Here is a 24,136-nt window from a genome sequence, read left to right on the forward strand (position 1 = left end):
CCGAGCCGAGGGTCAATATTTTAACACTTCATCCTTAAATACTCAAGCTTAGCATGTGTCTTCTAAGAACCATTAAGATATGAAAATTTATAATTCCTTAATATCACCTAATATCTAATCTATATCTCCATTTTCCCTATTTGTTCCCTAGATTTTCTTTTGTAGCTTTTTTAAAATTCAAATTAGGATCCAGTCAAGTTTTGCTCATTGCATTTGTACATTCATCTTTTACAGCTTGTTTTCATAACTGTTGCCCTCATTTTTATTATACTTTCAATTCAAAACACAAAAAGTCATTCTGGAAAATTTCCTTGGTCTTCTCTTTCCTGACATAATAGTCAGCTTGACTGGTTATAGTCTCCATTACATAGTGCTTCAGAAATAAGGGGGGCACCGTCCTTTAAAAATCATGACACTAGGGGAAAAGGGACAGATCTTACAAAACTCCAATGAACAGAAAATCATCGTTTGGCAAACACCACAGTAATAACTATTGCAGGTAAGAACCACTGATGGGTCCTAAAATTCATGACAGACAACACATTAACCATGTGAACAAAGTTCTTTTTACAAGCAATAAGATATTGGCATGATGTACCTACTGAAATGAAACAGTGAGCCAAGCATAGCTTCATTTCTGTAGGATTTGTGCTAAACTCCATAACCTCAATCAGACAAACCCACACTGAGGTGTTGACTACACAATAAATGGCCAGTACACTTTCAAAGTATCAAAGTCAGAATGACTAAGGAATTCTCCTAGTTTGAAGGGGATTAAGGAGACAGGACGACCAAATACAATGTGGATTTCTGGATTGAATCCTAGAACAGAAAGGACATTAGTGGGATAGTTATTCAAATATGATGAAGATCTATAAATTAGTTAATGAAATTGTATCAATATTAAAAATTTTTGGCGTTGATAACTATATTATGTAAGGTGTTAATAACAGGGGAAGCTACATAAAGAGTTTTTTTATGTACTATTTTGCAACTTTTTTGTAAGCCTACCAAGCTTTACAACCTCCTCAGTTAATCTATAAATTTGTCTTTCAGGGTTAGTGAGTTGGATGATATCAAAACAAAGACTTAAGAAGCACAGCTAGGAAACAAATACATGTATCACAAAATGTAACTGCTGCTGGTTCTTACCTGAGAGTCTCTGCCCTCTCACAAATACACTCCCATTTCTGCTCAACTTTGATTTGGAGTCTGATCCAGAACGTCCCAAGTTAAATATTGATTTCCATTTTTTTGATTTACTAGAAAGCTTTCTCCTAAAACAAATAAGAACCAAGGGGTTAGTTTGTTAACCAGTCGTTTCAGTACTGACCATTTATTCTGTAGACTACACCTCAGTGTGGGTTTGTCTGATGAGGTTATAGGATTTTGCACAAATCCTACAGAAGTGGTGCTATGCTTGACTCTTGTGTCCCATTGGTCAGTCTTATGTTGAAATAGAATATTCCAATTGTGTTCTTAGCTATGAATGGCTCTGATATTTTAGGAAAAATCCAAGTTGAGCCTGACCCTCACCCCAGCTGGAGATGCCCTAGATGAACAAGCTTGGCTGTCAGGAGTCAGAGCAAACCAAGTTCCCCAGGGCAAGAAGCAAAGGCTGGCTACTAAAGGCAGGGGTAGGGGCACACAGAGGGACCAGTGGGAGCCCCCAAGGTCCCATGCAACCACACAGTCCTGAGATTTCCGGTAGAAATTTTGGCAAGCACTTTAGTCCTGGGTTTTCAAAGATACCTTTTTTTTTTTTTTTTTTTAAATAAGATTAAACACTGAAGACCAGAGACCTCGGTCCCATTATGCTCCCTGCACTGTGGCCGTGCCGCTGGACACCAAAGGCGAGGAGAGGGCTGGTGCAGACTCATGGACTGGAAAGGGTTGGATGAGCAAGCGGACCTGCAGACGGATCTGGCCTGGTGTGGCTGGAGAGAGTGACAGGCTGCTGGGTTGGCCAATGGGCACTCCAAAGCCAGGCAGAGGGAAGTTAGGCTTTTCCTCATACCCGGCTGCTTTGGGGGAAGGTTGGGGAAAGGCTGGGTCACAGGAGCTGGGCACCATCAGGGGTCACCATGGAGACCTTGCCGTGCTGGGGCTCCACCCAGCCACTGGCCTTCATAAAGTTCCAGGAGAAACCCTGCAACTTGTAGGTCACACAAAAATCCTTTTATTTACAGGACTCTCTTAGAACATCCTGATCCCAAGTCTAGAATGTTTTTATAATCAGCCTGAGATAGCTCTGCGGTGCTCAGTGGTTTCTTTTGGAGCAGGCCTAGTTTTTTTCAATACTGGCCTTGGGGGGTATTTTATAGGTGGCATACTTTGGGGTATGGTGCATCTCTGAAAGTGCAGAGAAAATGCATCTGATGGTCCTTCCAGGGAATTCTTTCTGATCCCTGGGTGAGAGTCTTACCTTCCAAGGATTTGGGGAGAGAAGTAGTGGGGTTCAGTCCCAACAAAGCACAACCCATGGTCTCCAGGATATGGGGGTTATCTTACCAGGTGAGTTCCAGGTGCACCATTCTTACAGCATGCAGTGTCAGTGGTGCCCCCTATGGTTGGGCAAGATGGCAGCCTTGCAAGGGGTCCCTGTTTTTATACCTCTTTTGACCAAACAGCAGGGATGATACCCTCCAATGAAAAGACTGCCTTTCAGCCCTTCCATTTACTGCCTAGAATTTGGGACTGATTCAAGCCCTGCCTCCTTCTACAGTGGGGTACCACTGAGGTGGTGGGTGAAGACCAGGAGTGCAGCAAAGGAAAAGTGAGAGAGGAAGAATGAAAATATCCCCCGAGGAGAACGGTGTTTGATTTGTTTTGAAGGGGAGGGAGGGCTCTGGCAGGGTTGAAAGGAGGCAAGAAATCTGGGGCTGCCACTCGCCCCGGGCTCCTAGCCTAGAATGGCAGCGTTTGTTCAGGTGTCCTCTATCACGAGACCCATCCTGATGCCCTTTGCAGCGGGTAGAGAGGTCTAGTTTTCGTTTTTAGTAAAATTCCTTTTATAAATGTCAAGCCTGTTTTGTTTAAAGAGTAAGAAATTTCAGTGACGACTCATGACATGACCCCATGACTCTCCACCCCCAACATGACGTTTGTGGTCCATGGTGGGAGACCGGGGGCAGTGAGTGAAGGCCCTTGTGAGGGAGGGGCAGGGAGACAGCCCCTTTCTCTCCTGGAGCATTTCTGCACAGCCCGCCTAGATGCCCCTGCCTCAGCCCATGCTGCCACCAGACAGTCTCTGTCTCCTTCTACCACACATCTCCCAGAATTTAAAGGAACCCCTCTTACTTGTTGTCTGGCAACTCAAGGACAGTGTGGAAGAGGGTGCCCATAGGAGGGACAATCTCGGGTAGGCTGTTCTCTCTCCTTTCCTTTCGAGCGGGGTGGTTAGTAGCCAGGCTGCGGGCCTGAGCTTCCTCCAGGCTCACCAGCTTCATGGGCAAGGAGAGGGCTGGCAAGGTCAGGCTCTTCACCATGGGCTGGTTTTCTGTAAGTGAAGAGAAGAGCTTGATTGGAGGAGGCCTGCATGTGCATAGGGTCCAGCCAGATTCCCTATACACAGTCCCTCCATTCCTGATCTCGTGACAGGGGCTAAGTGCCAGCCCTGGTTTCTCCTGGCCTAGGGCTGAGACTACACACAGGAAAAAGACTAGCCAGATGACAAGCAGGGGCTTCAGGAGGAAACTGTACTTTCAGTACTTTTCAGAGAAAGACCATTCATTCATTCATTCATTCATATGACAGTCATTGAGTACTTACCACGAGCCAGAGTAACGACAATGGGTCTTTATTCTTGAAAACTTTGCCTTGTGTTTTGCCCAGATGGGAATATATGTCCAGCCACGTAGGTGACCTAGCCCAGCTAGGGTGAGGCAGGAGACTGCCCCCATTCCCCACAGCTGGAGAGCACATGCTCCAAGGCCATTTCACGTTGGAGCCTCTGTCTTTCCCAGATCACCCAGGCTTATATCTTTGTAGTCAAAGGACATTTACAGCTGATGCTCTTCCCTAAAAAGATGTGGCTTTATCCTCACTGCTCAGTTGTCTTCTAGTGTATGTGGCTAATCCTTTCCTATCTTTTTTTGGAAGGGAAGTGACGGTGACAATTTATAAAGGACAAGGTCAACTCTTTCTCCAAGTCAGTGGTTCTCATCTTGTTATGATTTTGCCTGCCACTCCCCACCACAGCCAGGGACATTTAGCAAATTCTGGAGGCATCTTTGATTGTCACAAATGAGTATGCGAGTGCTGCTGGCATCTAGCAGGGAGACAGCAGGAATGCTGCCGCACATCCCCCAGTGCACAGAACAGAGCCTGGCAGGAAGAATGATCCAGCATGACCTATCAACAGTGCCACAGCTGAGAAACCTGATCTACATAAAAAAGAAGCCTAAGTTTGCTTCTGTTAAGTCCTTGGTGGCCATGCCAGTTTTCTGTGACTTCTGAAGTAGTGAAGAGACTCAAGGATAACTTAGACCAACTGAGACTAAGAAACCACTTTTGGTAGGAGACTCACCTTATTTTCAGGAAGCAGCTTGATGGCACTATTTCTCTTTGCAGAGCATGACCTGCTCTGGGTGGAAGGACGTAAAGCCATCGAAAAGGGCCTCATAGAAAATGGAGACAGTACGTGACAATAGGGTGTTTCCAGGGAGGACGAGCACGGAGATACCCAGCGAGGACTGTAGTTAATACATCCTGAGACCCTGAAAACCTTGCAGTACAGTTTCCGGCTTTAAGCTAGTTTTCTGACTCAACCCAGCCGAGGTTAAAGACATTTACATTTCATTTACTTCCAAGAGTTGTTTATATGGTTTCTCAGATTCTAGATTTTTTTTTTGTCACTTCTTTACTTAAAAAAAAGTTAAATCTCGGGTGGTGCCTGTGGTTCAGTGGGTAAGGTGCCAGTCCCATATACTGAGGGTGGCGGGTTTAAAACTGGCCCCAGCTAAATTGCAACAAAAAAACAGCTGGGCTTTGTGGTGGGTGCCTGTAGTCCCAGCTACTCGGAGGCTTAGGCTGAAGCCTAAGCCCAGGAGTTGGAGGTTGCTGTGAGCTATGTGATGCCATGACACTCTACCCAGGGCCATAAAGTTAGACTCTGTCTCTATAAAAAAAAAAAAAATTAAATCACCCTGGAAGCAACTGGAATAATGGGAAGAAAATAAATTGCAGGCTCAGGAGAGTTAGGGTTAGCACCCACTTATCCCTAAGTTCCCGGCCCAGAGGAAGCGCAGGGCCAAGGCTGCTCACCATCTGGGCTTGTGCATCTATCAGGCCTCTCTCCCTTTACATTTCACAGTGGAGCTTGTGACCCGCGCTCTTCACCGATATCTGGTACCTCCTCTTACTTCCTTCATGTCACTTAATGCCCCACAGGCCATTCAGTACACAAGCTGAAACCCAGGACAGTTAGTTTTTATTCATTCTCTTTGATGCATCCCTTCCCCCATATACAGCCTATAAACAAATCTCATACCTCAGCCCAGTGCAGTGGCTCATGCCTTTGGTATTTATTGTCTTTGAAGTGATATTTACTGGTAAACTTAATGCTAGCACTCTGTGAGCCAATGTGTGTGGATTGCCTGAGCTCAGGAGTTTGAGACTAGCCTGAGCAAAAGCATGACCCTGTCTCTAGGAAAAATAGAAAAACCAGCCGGCTGCTATGGCAAGAACCTGTAGTCTCAGCTACTTGAGGAGGCTGAGGCAAAAGGATGGCTTAAGTCCAAGAGTTTGAGGTTGCTGTGAGCTATGATGCCACGGCGTTCGACCCAGGGCATGGAGTAAGACTGTGTCTCAAAAAAAAAAAAATTCATAACTATATCTCCAAAATGTATCCCGACCCCAGCCACTTTGCTCCCACTGACTGCTAACGTGCCCGTGCAGGCTGCCGAGCTTGCTCATCTGGGTCTAGCACCTGCTTCCAGCCTTTGGCCTTTCCACACATGGCAGCTCAAGGGCTCAGCTCCTGCGCTCATCTGCTCTAAGTCCACCAGTGCTTTCCCACAGCCCCTGAAACCAGCTAGACTCTTAGCGTGATCTGCAAGGACCCTTCATTTGCTTTTCCTCCCCTCTTTGTCCACTCACAGTGGTCTTCACAAATACATAGTAAAAAAGTTTGAATATATATTTCCTTTAGAGATGTATACGTTTGTAAATTATACATTGGTGCCATCATATTAATGTTATGGAATATTAGAAAATCTATATAGAATATTACACATTATATAGTATAGGACAAAAATAAATGAAAAAAGAAATTCTAGTAGTTTCTTCCTACACCTACACTTTACTGCTTTGGTCTTTGGTACCCACCAGAGCGGGGCACCCTTCTTTGGAAACCACACTGGTTACAGCAACACTGGCTTACTTCTGGAACACTCTGAGCCAGTTTTCACATCAGGGCTTTTACACTCCTTATTCTCTGGCCTTGGAACGTTTGTCCTATATCCCCTCATGACTGGCTCCCTGTGTCATTCACGTCTCAATTCAAAGATCAGTTCCCCAAAACAATGACCACTCTGTCCCCAAATAACATCGCAGCATCTCTGACTATTGTATCATTTGCCATATTTTCTTTTTGGGATTTATTGTCTTTGAAGTGATAATATATTTACTGGTAAACTTATCTTGCTTCTCTTCCCCCCCACCCAAGCTGGATCATACAGGGTTTCTGCTGTTTTGCACACCAAAGTGTTCCCAGTGTCTGGAATAGTGCTGGTACATAGGAGGTACTTGTTACATATTTATTTTTGAATGAATGTTGGAGATAGCACAATCTCTCTGCCTCATTGCTCTCATGTATGAAATAAAGGTATTGGATTCTGTGCCTCCTGCTACAGTGTGAATATTTGTGCCCCCCCCATTCATATGTTGAAACCCAGTCCCCAATGCAGTAGTGTTAAGAGATGGGGCCCTGAGGAGTTGATTAGGTCACGAGGGTGGAGCCCTTATGAATGGGATTAGAGCCCTTATCAAAGAAGCCCCATCCAGCCTGCGAGTACAAAGCAAGAAAGTGCAGTGTAGGAGGAACAGGCCCTCTCCAGACCCTGGAATCTACCAGCACCTTTATCTCAAACTTCCTAGACTCCGGAACTATGAAAATAAATTTCTATTGTTTCTAAGCTAACTAGCTTATGAAGTTTGTTATAGTAGCCCCAAATGGACTAAGATAACTTCTAAAAATTTTTCAGTTGGAAATAGAACTTTGCTTAAGTCTAAAATTCCAGAGAATAGTACTTATTCTATTTTGTATAAATATTAAATATGGTGAATGCAATAACACCATCCTACCAAAGTCAATAAGAATTTGTAACAAGAAGCTTTAAATGAAATGCATTTGGGCTCCGTGCCTGTGACTCAAGCAGCTAAGGCGCCAGCCACATACACCTGAGCTGGTGGGTTCGAATTCAGCCTGGGCCTGCCAAACAACAATGATGGCTGCAACCAAAAAATAGCTGGGCATTGTGGCAGGTGCCTGTAGTCCCAGCTACTTGGGAGGTAGAGGCAGGAGAATCTCTTGAGCCCAGGAGTTGGAGGTTGCTGTGAGCTGTGATGCCAGGGCACTTTACCCAGGGTGACAGTTAAAGGCTCTGTCTCAAAAAAAGAAAAGAAAAGAAAAGAAAAGAAATACATTTGAATAACAAGCACTGGAGGCAATCAAGAGTTAAAGGGTAAAGAGTAAAGTGGATTTCAATACATAGGACAAAAGATGATTGAGGCAATGGTCGTAAAGAGAACAGGCATTTCCAGGTTGGAATTAGGAATGACCTTAACAGTTATGGGCGGGATTTGCTGTCTAGAAGAACATTTCCGAAAGCCATTAGTTCTCCAACATAATTTATTTATCTAGTTTTCTTTCTTTCTTTTTTTTTTTTTCCTCACAGAGGCAAAATAGAGTTAAGCAAAGAGCCTGGGCTAAAAGATTTGGCTTCAGTGTTCACTCTGCCTTATAAGTTACTAGCTATTATGGCTTTGGGTACTTACTAAGCTTTTCTGGATGTCTTGGTCTTTGTGTATAAAAGTAATGTTGGTAACAACTTTATGATGTTGCTGCGACAAGTTAATAAAACGTTGCATGTGGAAATGCCTGCAATAGTTCCTAGAATAAATACCCAATCATGTTTTTGCTAACTTGAAGGGATGAATTAATAAACACACGCATATTACTGCTCAGTTGCTTTCCAAAGGGATTTCACATAGCTTACAATACCAAAATCTATAATGGGAGAACTGAAAATAAAAAGGAAAGGTCAGCCACTGCTAGATATACGATGAAGAGAATTAAAAACCTATGTTCATACAAAAACTTGTACATGAATAGTCATAGCAGTATCATACTTAAATAATAATCAGTATTGTATATAATAGTGAAAAACGGAAGCAACCCAAATGCCCATCAACTGTGCAGTGGGTAAAAGGAATGAAGTACTGATACATGCGACAACATGGGTAAACCTTGAAAACACACGCAAAGTGAAAAAGCCACTAATGAAAGAACACACATTGCATGATTCCATTCATATGAAATGTACAGGATAAACAAACCCATAGAGACAGAAAGTAGGTTAGTGGTGAGGGGTGAGGGGAATACGTGCAGTGGCTGCTTAATGAGTTTTTTTTTTTGGCTCAGTGCCTGTAGCTCAGCAGCTAGGGTGCCAGCTACATACACAGGAGCTGGCGGGTTTGAACCCAGCCTGGGCCTGCCAAAGAACAATGACAACTACAACAACAAAAAAATAACTGGGCATTGTGGCAGGCACCTATAGTCCCAGCTACTTGGGAGGCTGAGGCAAGAGAATAGCTTGAGCCCAAGAGTTTGAGGTGGCTGTGAGCTGTAGCAGCATGGCACTCTACCAAGGGCAACATAGTGAAACTCTGTCTCAAAAAACCCCCAAAACTATGAGTGTGGGGGTTTTGCCTTGGTTTGAACATGTCCCCCAAAGTTCATGTGCTGGAAACTTAATCCCCGGTGCAAAAGCTTTGAGAGATGGAACTTTTTTTTTTGATTCAGAGTCTCACTTGTCGCCCTCAGTAAAGTGCTGTGGCGTTACAGCTCACAGCAAGCTCCAACTCCTGGGCTCAAGGAATCCTCTTGCTTCAGCCTCCCGAGAAGCTGGGACTTTAGGCACCTGCCACAACACCCGACTATTTTTCTGTTGCAGTTGTCATTGTTTAGCAGGCCTGGGCTGGGTCCAAACCCACCAGCCTCGGTATATGTGGCCAGCTCCACAACCACTGTGCTACGGGCACTGAGCTATAGAGAGATAGAACTTTTAAGAGGTGATTAGATCATGAGGGCTCTGCCCTCCTGAATGCAATCACACCATTATTATGGGAGTGGGTTTGGCAAGCTTGTCCTCTGCCTCTCTCATCTTTCCACCTTCCACCAAAGGATGTCGTAGCAAAGCAAGAAGGCCCTCACCAGATGCCAGCCCCTCCATCTTGGACTTTTAACCTCTAGAACCATGAAAAATAAATTTCTCCTCTCCCCTCCCTTCCCTTCCCTTCTCTTTCCTGCCCTTCCATTCTTTAACTCCTCAAGTATTCCTCCTACTTCAGCCTCCTGAGTATCTGGTCTACAGGTGCACACAACCATGCTCAGCAGAAATAAATTTATGTTCATTGTAAATTTCTCAGTCTGTAATATTCTTTTGTAGCAGCACAAACAAAGACAAGTAAGTTTCTTTATAGAGTGATGAAAATGTTCTGGAATTAGAGTGGTGATGGTTGTACAATTTTGTGAATGCACTAAAAACCATTGAATTTTACACTTTAAAATGGTGTATTTTATGTGTATTGAATCTCAATAAACATAATTTAAGGAAAGAGAAGTCATAAATCACATAGAGAACAGGGAAGGGGTGGAAGCAATTATGCCAGGAATCAAAATTTGATGTTAACTGCAACTGATTATTCTTATGAGTATATTGGCTCTTCCAAATATATTAGATAAACTGGGAAAGAGTGTTTTGATGAGCTAACAAATATCATGTAGATAAAGTTCTCACACAGCACTGATTCTCCAAACGATGGCCTGAGCAGCAGGATCAGCATCATCTAGAAGCCTGTTAGCTGCAAATTATCAGCCACAGTCCAAGCATATTAAACCAGAAACTCTGGGAATGAAGGTCTAGTAATCTGTGGTTTAACAAGCTCATCAGATATTGAAAAGCCACTCTCATACAGCAGGCTTCCTGATCAACTGTGCTTCTGGTTTTTACAAACTAGGCTCACAGGAGTTCAAACATATAAGCCAATTCACTCCTAATGTTCATTATGCCATTATGAGATACCCACAAACATTCATTTTTGTATGCCTACTGTCTGGTGCAGGGCGAGTATGAACATGTTGCCTCTTGTTCATCTAAGACTTCAAGGTGAAGGCATAACGGTCTTATGTAATATGATAATGAAAGTAAAGATAAAATCTAACAGTCAGGAAGAATGTTGCCAGTGCCATAACTCAGTGTTTAAGAGCTCATCAAAGCTGGTAGAACATGATTCCAGTTCTATTCTGCCCCATTCACAGGGAGGCCATATATGCAACTGACCAGAAACATGCTAAAACTACATGAAAACACAGCATGGATTTGCTGCACACATACAGATGAATATGTCTATGATCCTTGGACACTGACACACATACACAATCAGCACAAACACACAGCCAACACTCAGAGCTAAAACCAAGCCCACCCTTGCTTATCCCTGGGCCTCATGTCTAGGGAAACAATGAAAGATAGGCTGGTGGGGGTGGTATATGTCAGGAAGAGTCATTACCATTGTTTTCCAGAGACCCAGGTGTGCCATTGTTAAAGATTTGATCCACGTGATTCAAGATGAACTCGATCACCACCTGCTGGACCCGGACAGCAAGGAAGGCTGCATCTCCGTTGCAACCAGAGGCTTCAATTTCTTTAGACCTATTCCATGAAAGAAACACATTCAGTGAACAAGTCTGCCTTGCAACCTGAAGCAGCAAGGGGAGCCTGGAGGCCTTTTGCATAAACCCTATCTTCTAAATTTATAGTTTATTTTATAGAATACTTAACTACAGGAGAACCTCTGTAAGTTGACCACTCAAGGGACTGTAACAAACTGGCCAAGAAAAGGAACTAGGCCTAGTATACTGTACATGTGGTACATGTCCAATCAGCGCAAACTAGGTCAACATGAGGAAGCGGCCAACTATGGAGGTTCTACTGTACGTAGGACTAAGTAAAGGAACCCTCCAAGGACTGTGAAGCTCAATACACTGAACACATTTAAAACAGTTACCAGGTATTATGCATTGCAAAATTATAAACACTATCTTCATAGGATCCCTTCCATCCCCACTCAATTATTCTATGGGGTAGGTCATCACTTACAAAGTCGTATGAAGCAGATGATCCAGGTTAGAGTTAGCTGTTACCCCACCAAAATCAAAAGCCAATAAAGCCTTTTTCTTCAAGAAATTGTAACATACAGACCCATAACTTTAACCACATTATGATTATAGGGAAAAACCAAACCAAACAAAACCCCCCAAAACATGCCTTTGGAGCCCAGAGCTTCCAAGTTAGCAGGCAGAGTTTAGAATGTTAAAGTCACATTTAACTCAGATGTGCTACAAATGACCCCTCAGCTACAAGGTTGTTTTAAAGGGGCTTTAATTTTGAAGAGCCCTGTCTTCATTCATTCAGGAGCTGTTTTGAGCACACTGGGTGGTGAGAAGGTGATGGTGTAGCGGTTACCTGAGCAGGTTTGGTGCCCACACCAGGGCCAGGTTCCTGGCGTGCATGTTGGTCTTGCTGCTGAAGGAGGCGATGTGGGCCAGGTGTCGGATCAGGTATTCCAAGGTCCTGTAATGGTTCATTTTTTTGACAAAGTGAGAAAACTTCAGGGCCTATGTAAAGCCTGACATCTGGAGTAATTTCTAAGTTGGATTTAAGAGACTCTAAATATTTCTGTCTTATGAACTTTGAAGGAATACTGGGAAAATGTCAAGAAGGATGCAAGTACCACCAGGCACACTGGCCCTGCGTGGGGCAGAAGTCAGTGGGGGCCTGTGCCTGTGAAGCATCACCCACAGGCAAAACCAGGGACCCACAGCATTTCAGAGTCTGAGCCCTCTTAGTGGCCACGAACCAGGGCAGAATCACCTCTGTGCAGTCTTGAAACTGCTCTCATCTAGGCCCTATTAAAAAAATTTTTTTTTCACATTGTACCCATGACTGCATTAATGTACACAGCAATGACTTAATAAAAAAAAAGAAAAAAATTTCTCCCAGCTAGAGATAACTTAGTACTTTTCAGGGAGCTTGTTTTGTGACATTTGCTATTGCTAGAAATTCTTTCTTCCAGCAAAATCTTATAAAAGATGGGCAGGCATAAGGGCAATTAGTGCTAACCTGTGAAAATGAAATCAAAGGATGGGATGATGCAAGGCGTGGTACTGAAGAGCAAGCAGAGAGCTCAAACACTGCAGCACCCCCTGTTTAAAAGCTATTGTGTCTCCCACAGATTTGGTTCTGCTACAAATCTGGGTAAGAACCAAGGATGCCCCTGAGAGGCTGACTTGCATGAGAGGAATGACCACGTGAGGGACTCTGAGAGTCCTCTGTAAGGGACCTGGAGGAGGACTGCCCATTGGCACTTATGTCTCTGGTCCAGTGCCAAATCACTTTGATGACAGTGACACTTTGATGACTGTTCGCCACTTTCAAAGTGTCACCCAGTAAAGCCACTGTCCTCTGAATTTGCTCCTTTTTAATGATGTCGGCCAGTCCTTCTGCCAGTCCCATCACCTTAAGAGTTTGCACAGTATTTTTTTTCCCAAGAGACAAGATCTTGTTCTGTTACCTGGGTTGGAGTGCAGTCATCATACCTCACTGTAATTTCAGACTCCTGAGCTCAAGTAATCCTCCTGCCTCAGCCTCCCAAGTAAACTGGGATAACAGGTGCATACCTCACACCTGGCTAATAATTTTTTTTTTTTTTTTAAGAGATGGATTCTTGCTATGTTGCTCAGCCTGCTCTTAAACTCCTGGCCTCAAGCAATTCTCTTGCCCTGGCCTCTCAAAGTGCTAAGATTACAGGCAGGAGCCATGGTGCCCAGGCTCCATGTTACTTTTCCCAGGGATTCTTACCTATAATGGGAGGGGGGAAGCTCCTGGATAACATTTTGGATTCGGGCCAGTTGGCGTTCTTCCGGGCAATGTGACACTGCCTCCTGTGGAGAAGAATATGAAGCAGGCCAGTGAGTGCTCCGGAGTGCGACCCCCTCTGTGTGCTGGCAAGATTCAGGCCCTGCACTGCAGCCTCATGACAGTGCCTAGAGGTCGCCCTTCCCAGAGGCATCCTTTCCATGAAAACAACCAGCCAGCTATGATTTGAAGGCTGATGACGTAAAGTGTCTCAAGGTGAAGGCTGATGACGTAAAGTGTTTTAGGGGCTGGGTGGGCCTCTAAAGTCCCTGTGTGTCCTGAGATGGTTATTAGCTGTCAAGAATGTGTAGACTCTTGGGTGTGTCCATTGTGGCAGAGCGTTGCTGAGACTCACGTGGGGAGATAAAGAGGCAGGCAGAGTGAGAGGGAGCTGACAGGGTGGCACCCGTGTCCACTTGGCTAGCAGTCTTTGTGGGTACGGCCACTCCCCACCTCGCCTGTGACCATGACCTCGAGAATTCAGCTGCTGCCTGTTTAGATGCCAGGAAGCAGGAAAGACGTGCCTTCCTCAGCAGGGATAAGAGCTTTGTCCCTGAGACCTGGTGGCCTTGCCTGGACCTGCTCTCCGGTTATTTCCTGTGTATTTTGTTCCTCCATAAGCCCCAAGGGCTTCAAGGAGAGGCAGGAACAGCAATAAAGCAGTGTGGTCACAGGCTGGCCCGCGTCCACCTCACACCTGCTGGGGCTTCAGCACAATGTGGGCAGATTCTCCTGACCCCAGGCCTGGGTCCCTGTCCTGAGAATCCATCCTGCCAGTGCCCAGGCCCCTCCCTCTGCAGTGCGGCCTGCTCAGAACCTGCCAGCACAAGAGCAGTACCAGATCCAAAGTCAGTGGTGATCATACCCAGCTTTCTTTTCTCACTGAGATGTCACTCACATATTATCACTTATATTATTAAATAAAGTATGCAAATCTTAAGCTATAGTTCCATGAGTTTTTTCATATGTATATTCCTGGGTGACCCACCTAGATCAAAATATACACTGGACCCTCCATAGCTGACCACCTCTCTACACCGACTGCACCACATGTACATATCAGTATAGTAGGCCTAGTTCCATGTGTTGACAACCTCTGTATGTTGACCAGTTTGTTACAGTTCCTTGGGTGGTCAACTTACAGAATTTCAACTGTTCTTTAAAAGGGGCTCTGGAGCTCACTTCAATCTTCATGATCTTGAATTCAAGGTCTTTTTATTTCCTTTTAGCTTGCTTTACATTCACAAATAGCAATGGTATAGTTATAAAACACATTCTTAATTGGTAAATCCTGCCCCTGCAATACCACCAAACGTAATATCCTGACTCTAATGGATGGTTGCTTTTCTTTTTCTGTTCACCACTGCTCCGTCATTGTTTTCTTTTTTCTTTTCTTTTCTTTTTTTTTTTTTTGAGCCAGGGTCTCCCTCTGTCACCCTAGCTAGAGTGCAGTGGTGTCATCATAGCTCACTGCAACCTCACATTCCTGCATTCAAGCAATTTCCCTGCCTCAGCCCCCTGAGTAGCTGGGATTACAGGTGCCTATCATCACCCTAGTTTAATTTTTCTTATTTGTAGAGATGTGGTCTCTCTCTTGCTTAGGCTGCTCTTGAACTACTAGCTTCAAGTGATCTTCTTGCTTCAGCCTCCCAAAGTTCCAGGATTACAGGTGTGAGCCACCTGGCCCTCTATTTAGTCTTCAGCTGTCATTTGCTGGCTTGCAGGTAACACTGAAGTTCACACTGTCAGCAATGAGAATTTTTAGGCATAGAAAGTGGAAGGGAATTAACTTTACTGGGTATCTCCCATTTTCCGGCCCTACTGCAGGTGACACCAACTGTCTGTCATCTGTTCTAACTTAGAGAACTGTGAGATCCCACTGCAGCCTAGCTCTCCCAGTGCTCTCATTTTCCCCTCACGGGACTCACCACCACCACACACACTATAAACATGTTTATCTATTAAGGTCATTGTTTACTGTCTGTCTCACTCCTTAGCACATAAGCTCTGTACGTGTAGGGATACGATAAGTCCCTGGGCCCAGAGCAGTGCCTGGCACATAGTAGGCACTTACTATGTGGGACACAATGCCCAGGCTTTGTCTACCACGTTTTTCTGTTTTATTCCTTTTTTATTTAATTGAAGTAAAGCATATATACCATACAGAAACCCACTATTTTAAAAGGCAACCAAAATTCTTTACATGGAGAACTTGAGGTTTCGCGTTCTAAGCAGAAGCAGAAGTGGGAGAGAAATGTGAGACTGGGAGTGTTCCGGCCACAGACGTCCCAATCTTCTGGTGGGTTTGTCAGCCTGAGAGTAAGCACCCTGACACCTCCGTTCTCTTTCCTGGAGCTGTCATTTAGAAAACAGGATTGTGGAGGGGACCCTTGTCTAACAAGGCAGAGAGACCCTCACAAGGGGGAGTGAGAGAGAGAAGCTGGGGGGGTGGAGGCTGTGGAATGTGGTGCGGACCCTCCCACATTCTGCTGTGCACAGAGGGAGGGGTGGGGAGGCCTCTCTTCATCTCTGCAAAGCCAGGATCAGGGTTTGTAAAGCTCTGTACCATCAACCCCACTCCCCTTTAAAAAATGTGTCTGGGGAATAAAGGTGGAGGCCAATTAATTTAACAGCCTTCATGGAAAGTTCCTTTAATAATTTAGGAAGCTGTTAGTCATCTTTGTACTAAGAGGTGGGGCAGGCTAACACCCTCCCCCCCACCCCCATGCCTGCGGGTCCCATTTGGGGTTGGTGTTTACTTCATTATTTACAACCTCTCTCCATCCCACGCCAAACCTCTCCATAATCTCTGTAAGTCCTCATTTTTCTCCTAGAGGGATCTGGTCACTGCAAACTTATTTTAAGCTTCTTTACATTTTCCCTTTAGGATAGGAGAACCCATCCTTAGGCAACTGTGGTTTGGGAATTGAAATTTTGTCCACCCCAATTTTTTGCCTACAAAAGAATATCACTCAACATTAGCCAGAGCGATGTGGCTAAGGGTTAAATCTTAAAAGGTCTAGGATGACTCTGTGACCATTCTCTCCTAATCAGTACTGACAACAGCTTCTAGGCTCCTATCCCCCACTGCAGGGCCCTCACTCTGGATTTCTCTGTTCACTCAAAGCTGCCATGGCCTCTATACCTCCAGTTCTGCTGCCTGGGCAGCCCCCCACTAGGGTAGCCCAACACAAACAACCTGCAGCTGCACCCAGCTACGTCTTTTAATGTCTGATTAATTATTATACAGCCATTTGTAACATCCTAAATTAAGCTACTAACTAGACTTTTAAAAAGTGATTCATGCACAGATTATATGTATACAGTATATATAAAAAGCAAAGCATCCAGAGGAATGCACAGAGGAATCAGTCTTCCTTCCAACGCAAATCTCTGGGGGAACCACTGCATGTCCTCCCAGATAGTCTTTATACATATGTCTTTATTACACCTGTGGAAGCAAGCACTGTTAAGTCTGTCTCCCATTGTTTCATCCATGCTTGCCACACTGGCCTCCACATGTTCCCTCCAGCAAGCTCAGCGTGTCCCTCCACCCCAGGGCCTTTGCACCTGCTGTTTTTTCTTGGCACCTTCTTCCCCCAGATACTTGCCCAGTGTTCCCTTGTTTCATCCTTGCCTCTGTTCAAATGTCGCCTTATAAAGAGACCTCTGATTCTCCTACTTAAAATAGCAATCTCCATCATTCTCTCCCTTGTATGCTGCATTATTTCTCTTCATCTCACATAGATCTTATTCTAGATCTATGCCTCACATTTGTTTATCATTTATCCCCTCTATTAAAATGTGCAACTTACAAGAGCAAAGATTTTTTCTGTTTCACTCACCTAAAACTATGCTTGCCAGGCATACATAGTAAGTTCCCAGTAAACATTTGCTGAATGGTATAAGTGAATGAGTCAATATTTTGCTCTGAACTTGAGAATGTGAAAGAGCCGCACTTGGGCCACTCTTCTAGGACAGTACCATCATGTGTACATTCTCCACTTGTGCTGAACACCAGCATTTCTGAGGCAGCTCCTTCCAACTTTGGGCTCCTGGCAGGGTGACCAATCATCTTAGCCTGGCTAACATGGAGGGGCTTCCTGGAACATGAGACTTTCAGTGTTAAAACTGGGAGAGTTGATGGGGCAAACCGAGACAGCTGGCACTGCCCTCCTTGGCAGCTGTCTTGAGTTCACAGCCAGCCTGACTTTGCCTACTGCAAGGAGCTAGTTATCTGCCATTAGTGACGTTTCAGAATGATGTGCCTTGGTCAACAAACCTGTCAGCAAACATTTACTAAGTAATGGTTACAACATTTTCCAGTTGGAGAGCAGGGAAACACAACAAGGAGTAGAATAAGCACAGTTCCTGTCCTCAGGAAGCTTTTGATTTAATGAGGGAGACTGATAGATACAGAAAGACGTTATTTTGATGTCAACTCAATATATAATTTAACACCTCTCTAAACTGCCTCCTCTAAGAATCTCAAATCAGCAACTTTCCCCCACTTTGGGTATAATAATTTTAGCTGGATTAGTCTGAACAAAACTGAATTTTCCCTAAAACTAATGTTGTTTTTTTCCTGGTAAAAACAGAATGTAGTGGGTTGAATAATTACACCCAAGGGGGTGGCTCCTATGGCTCAAAAGGGTACGGCTCTGGCCCATATGCCAGAGGGGGTGGGTTCAAACCCAGCCCCAGCCAAGAACTGCAAAAACAAAATAAAATAACACCTAAGGATATTAGGTCCTAATCCCTGGAACCTGTAAATGTTACCTTGTTTGGGAAAAAAGTTGCAACTGTGGCCTAAATCAGGTTTTGAGTGAGGAGATTATGCTAGTTCGCCGGGGTGGGGGGTGGTGGTGGAGAGGATTAAATATAGTCCAGGTACCCTTAGAAGAGAGGGGCAGAGGGAGATTTGACATAGAGGAGGCCAGGGCAATGTGACCAGGGAGGCAAGGATGGGAGTGAGGTGGCCACAAGCCAGAGAATGCCAGCAGCCACCAGAAGCTGGGAGAGGCAAGGAATGGATTTTCCAGTCTGGAGCTTCTTCAGCCCTGCCCTGATTTCAACCTAGTGAAACTGATTTCAAACTTCTGGCCTCCAAACCATAAGAAAATACATTTCTGTTGTTTAAGTCACCTAGTTCTGGTAAATTGTTAACAGGAAACCAATATGTATACTCAAAATTAACACAAAAAATCTACAAAAAATAAATCACCTTTATCTGACCATCCAGAAATAATCACTATTAACTTACTTGCACATGAAGCAAAAAAGCAGCAGTCTGCCCAGGGCTCCCAGTTCCATCACGAGGCATAATCTCCTATTTGGTTGCATATATTACTCTTTTTCCATGTAATTTTATAATTTGGCCAATAAATGTTCTTCAAAAGTGTGACTTTTCATGACAACACAGTTTTTAAAATAATAGATTTATCATTTATTTAAATCATCTATTGTTAGAGAGGTACTCTACAAAATGTTGATATTATATGTAACATTACCATGAACATACTCATAGATCAATTTTTTGTGTGCTTATCTGCCTATTACCCTACAATGGAGTCCTAGCAATACAATTAGTGGATTAAAGAGTATGAACATTTTAGGATAATAGTTTCCAGCGACTTTCTGGGATGTCTAACCAATTTACACTTCCAGCATAAAACTATAAAAGAGCCAGTCTTAGTACAAGCTTGTCAGTATGAAATGGTAACATTAAAAAATGATTTCTTTACTATGCAAATATGCTATTCTAACATATTGGTATCAATTTTAGAATAAATTGATTTGTTTTTCTTTTCTTTTTTTTTTTTTTTTTTGAGACAGAGCCTCAAGCTGTCCCCCTGGGTAGAGTGCCGTGGCATTACAGCTCACAGCAACCTCCAACTCCTGGGCCCAAGCGAGTCTCCCGCCTCCGCCTCCCAAGTAGCTGGGACCACAGGCGCCCGCCACAACGCCCGGCTATTTTTTGGTTGCAGCCGTCATTGTTGTTTGGCGGGTCCGGGCTGGGGATTCGAACCCGCCACCCTAGGTGTACGTGGCTGGCGCCTCAGCCTGTTGAGCTATAGGCACCGAGCCTGATTTGTTTTTCTATGAATTGTCTGTTGAAGTTCTTTGCTTGTTTGTTTAGTGAGATATTATGTAGTTTTTTCTTTTTATTGCTAGGTAGAAATTCTATATAATTAAAGAACATTAATCTCCTATCTTCTTTATTGTAAATAGTATTTTATGATTGGTAATTTGCCTCTTAATTTTGTTAGTGTATTTTTTATACATTAACACCAACGTTGACCACCCAAGGGACTATAACAAAGTGGTCAACATGGAGATGGTCAATGTAAGGAACTAGGCCTTCGTCCATGTGGTGTATGTCTAGTCCATGAAAATTAGGTCAACTTAAGGAGGGGATGGATGTAGGGAGGTGGTCAGCGATGGAGGTTCTACTGTATTCACTTCAGTTTGTTGAATTTGTGTTTTGTGATTTTTTTCCCTTTGCTTTGATTGTTAGGTAACCTTTCTCCACCCTGAAATCTGTTAAATTGTAAAGATACAATGTGATTTTTCCTTTCTCCAACAGTTAGCCAATTTTCCTTACACCATTCATGGAATTGTTCCTTCATTATTTCATATGAAGTTATTTAATGCCTGGGTCTACTTGAGTGCTGTTAACTCTATTTTTGAGTAGTGTGGGAGCTATAAGACATTTCAAATCTTTACCTTCACTTACTAACTATACTAACAAAGGCTATTGTTATTCTGAGTATTAAAGGAGATAATACTTATAATGAGTTTATCATATAGTAAACACTCAATAAATGAGAGCTATTATCAGTATTTTTATTCCACTAACAGTTTTTTAATTCTCTTATTATTACATTGAGATATTATTCTACTTTAGTGGAGGGAAGTTTGCTTATATCATAATATTCTCATTACTGTGATTAAATCTAATTTAGAGGATAAATTTTTCCACACAGTTAACTTCATTAGGTCCTATCTATGTAGAGGTTAGCTGTCATAACAAAACATTCCTATTTTACTTTTTAGTGTCCATAAATTGCCTAAATACAATGTCAGATTTCTTTCAGATTTGATGACAAGTTGACAAAATATTACACTGATATTTTTCAGTTGCTGTGAGAGAACAGAATGATTAGCAATATCTGGGAAGAGTGGAAAGATAAATGTGGGTTTTATTCTGAGTCTATAGATGATATCTAAGAAGAAATGGTATTTCTGAAGTTTGTAGATAAGAATCCCTATTTACCCCCAACTATAATAGAATGGGGTATTTGTTAAAAGAAATTAGACTCATTCAGTTTATTAGTATAATGATACTCCGTTCTGTCATTCAAATATGAAACTATTGTCCTGATAAGAGGATTACAATGATGTAGAAAACAAAATCTTACACACAAACTGAAGTGACAGTGAGATGTTATTTCTGATTGACTCAGATAGGCAAATAGCTTAAAAGTTGAAAATACCTGGTGTGGGCCAGTCTGTGGGGAAAAGAGCATTCCTGTCTCTGGGGAAGATATGTTGGCACTGTGTGACAAAATTTTATTTATTTATTTTATTTTTAACAGGTTATTGTGAGGGTATAATTACTTACAATGTTTTCATTTGTTAGGGAGAGTCCCACACCCAGCAGGTGCGACCTGTGCCCTTACATTGTGCCCATTAAACGGGAGCACAGCCATCCCCTCCTTCCTCTCCTCGCCCCTCCCTCCCGCCTCTGCTCCCTCTTTCCCTTTCCCCTCATCTTGAATTGAATTGAGTTTTTCTCTTAAGTGGGCATATGTTAGATTGTGTGTGAGAAAATTTTAAACAAGAACTCTACTCAGAAAATCTGCTCGGGTGATTTTCCCTTAAGGTTATAAACAGATAACAGTATAAAGAAAGTATAAACAGAAAAAAGTATAAAGTACTTATTTGTAAGTATAAAAATGTGATTATTATGTTGTTTATTCAAGCAGAGTGTTGAGAAACAAAAATCCTAAATGGCTCGGCGCCTGTGGCTCAACCGGCTAAGGCGCCAGCCACGTACACCTAAGGTGGTGGGTTCGAATCCCCAGCCCGGACCCGCCAAAACAACAATGACGGCTGCAACCGAAAAATAGCCGGGCGTTGTGGCGGGCGCCTGTGGTCCCAGCTACTTGGGAGGCGGAGGCAGGAGACTCGCTTGAGCCCAGGAGTTGGAGGTTGCTGTGAGCTGTAATGCCACGGCACTCTACCCAGGGGGACAGCTTGAGGCTCTGTCTCAAAAAAAAAAAAAAAAACCCAAATCCCAAATGTCCATTAGTAGGAGCCTGGTTTCAGAAATCCTGGCACATGCGAGAGAATAACCCATACAATGCCTCTCTATATTTGTTAACATGGAGATCAGAGAACATTAATCTCCTATCACTCTGCTGAATTAAAAACATTCCAAAACAGCAATATATGGTATTTTGGTATTGAGAGGTAGAAGTGTGTGTGTGAGTGTGTGTGTGTGTGAACCTTCTTAATGCCTTAATAATAAAGCATTGAAATAGTTCCCTTTAATACAGTTCCTCATGTTTGGTGACCCCCAACCATAAAATTATTTTCATTGTTACTTTATAACTGTAATTTTGCTACTGTTATGAATCATAATGTAAATATCTGATATGCAGGATATGTTTAGGCCACCTCTGTGAAAGGGTCGTTCAACCCCCAAAGGGGTCACAACCCATAGGTTGAGAATAGCTGTGCTAAGATCTCTTACTGCAGATACAGTTAATATACCACAAAAAAATGCCATCCATAATCCAGTTACTGAAATGAATGCCTGTTAAGTCTTTTGAACATCCTTCTTTTCACTCCTTCATTAGTAGACAATTGTATGTATATCTGAATTTTTTTCCAATTATCATATTAATATTTCCTGGTATCACTGAAAAGTCTTAAATATATTTTTATTGGCCTGAGCCCAATTTTTAAGAACATGTTTCATTCATTCCTGTATCATTTCAAATTGAAGAACTTTTTATATGCTGGAAATAAGTTTATTGCAGGACACATGAGAAAGGCTTCCTCCCACCATTAGAGCCGGCATCTGGTCCTTCCCAAGAATTGCAACCCCTGCGTAATTTCAATTGAAACATCCCTGTCTGATGACTGTACTCCAGCACCCCCCTGACCTCACTGGGATGAATACTCTCTTGATCTACTTTTTCTTCTTCTTTTCTTTCTTTTCTTTTTTGAGACAGAGTCTCACTATTTCACCCTCGGTAGAGTGCTATGGCATCACAGCTCACAGCAACCTCAAACTCTTGGGCTCAAGTGATACTTTTGCCTCAGCCTTCCACGTAGCTGGGACTATAGGCGCTCACGACAACACCTGGCTATTTTTCTTTTTTTTTTTTTGGTTGTAGTTGTCCTTGTTGTTTGGCAAGCTCTGACTGGGTTCAAATCTGCCAGCTCTGGGCTATGTGGCTGGCACCCTAGCCTAGCCACTGAGCTACAGGTACCAAGCCTTGATCTACTTTTTCACTGTTTATTCATCTGCCTTGTGCTTCATTTCCTTTCTTATCCACACTAAATTCTACGGCCAAGTATTTCAATTCCTCACCCTTTCTGGCTCCCACCCCCTGTACTCTCACCCCCTTCATCCCTCTTTGGCTGGCTGAACTCCACCCTTGGTTAAACCCAACTCTCCAACTACTCTACACTTGCACCCATGCAGCCAAATGTTCAAGTCCTATTTGCAGACATCCTGTAAGCGCTCTTCCTCCTTGTCTATGGGTGCCCCATTTGGTGACCGTACAACTGGCATTTAGTTGTTCTGCTCTTGGCCGTCTTTCCTTCCCACCCCTCTAACTCACTGGCACTCTCCTGCACTCCCTGTCGGCTACTCTTCTCAGATTCTTTTCTCCTCCCAGCTTTCTTACCTCTCTTCTAACTTTTGCTTGTTTCCTCTCCCACCACCCACCCATTTCTTTCCCCAGGCTCCCCAAAGAAGCACAGAAGGACTAGCCTGATTTAAAAAAGAAATAGCAGTGGGTGTAGCATCAGGACCTTCAGATTCCTGTCCTGCCTCTTTGGTGTGACCTTGGGCCAGCCACTTTACTTCTCTGGTTCTCAGTTTCCTCCCTATACAATAAGGCACAGTCAGTTGAATAAACATAGAGATAATTTAACCCAGCTCTGAAAACAAACAACATGATTCCGAAAATTCAAGTAAGAAAAATTGAGCAAACAGTTCCACTACCCTACTTTCCTCATTCTATCATCCTACTTCCATCACCATGCTAAGATAATGTCAACCATCTGCTGAGTGTTATTCTGCTGAAATTCTCCTTGGCCCATCCATGAGTCCCACCCAGTCCCCATTAGTGGAAATCCAAATACTCACTGTGAATTTCTCATAGAGCTCATAAGTCAGGAGGGGGTTGGGCAGCTCCCTAAAGTAGAGCTTGCAGAGTGAGCCCACACAGTGGATGTCCTGGAGGTACACTTCCCTTGTCAGATCTGGACATTGATCTGAGCCAAACTCTTGCCTGAAACAACACAGACGGAGACATAACAATCCCAGGAACATGTGTTCCGTGTCAGCAGCTGCTTGGCTGCTTAGGGGTAAAAAGACCCTAAACTGCTGATCTGACTGTATTTTTTACTTTGATTCAAAAGACCTTCTACTCCAGGCAGAAGGAAGCCACGGGAAGACTTCCACTCTGGGTCTGGATCTTCCTTGCAAAATCTGCTGTGATTAGAAAGACACGTACGTGCTCATGTACAAATGGATTTTCCATGAAATTACTTACGCCTGCAGTCTTGGTTAGGAACACTGAGGAAAGATGAAAACTATTTGCCAGAAAGGCCTATTGAAATCTCAGTTTTTCCAAAATATTGTTCAAAGTGAACCTCCCTTTTTTTTACAGGAGAGACCAAAAACCATTATA

The 24,136-nt window shown here is 43.4% G+C and overlaps 1 protein-coding gene across 1 annotated transcript in view; it reads right to left on the reverse strand.

Moving 5' to 3' along the window:
- The window catches only part of ARHGAP31 (Rho GTPase activating protein 31), a 127,866-nt gene that overhangs the window by 26,116 nt on the left and 77,614 nt on the right, over window positions 1-24,136 (reverse strand). The window contains exons 3-8 of the mRNA XM_003795097.3: window positions 23,590-23,734; window positions 13,146-13,228; window positions 11,751-11,858; window positions 10,795-10,937; window positions 3,301-3,499; window positions 1,153-1,277 (exon numbers count right to left, since the gene is read on the reverse strand). Coding sequence (XP_003795145.1) covers window positions 1,153-1,277; window positions 3,301-3,499; window positions 10,795-10,937; window positions 11,751-11,858; window positions 13,146-13,228; window positions 23,590-23,734 — 803 coding nt within the window. The remainder of the gene's footprint in view (window positions 1-1,152; window positions 1,278-3,300; window positions 3,500-10,794; window positions 10,938-11,750; window positions 11,859-13,145; window positions 13,229-23,589; window positions 23,735-24,136) is intronic.

Source organism: Otolemur garnettii, unplaced genomic scaffold (genome assembly GCF_000181295.1).
Source record: "Otolemur garnettii isolate 467f Iridium unplaced genomic scaffold, OtoGar3 scaffold00089, whole genome shotgun sequence".
Lineage (NCBI taxonomy): Eukaryota > Metazoa > Chordata > Mammalia > Primates > Galagidae > Otolemur > Otolemur garnettii.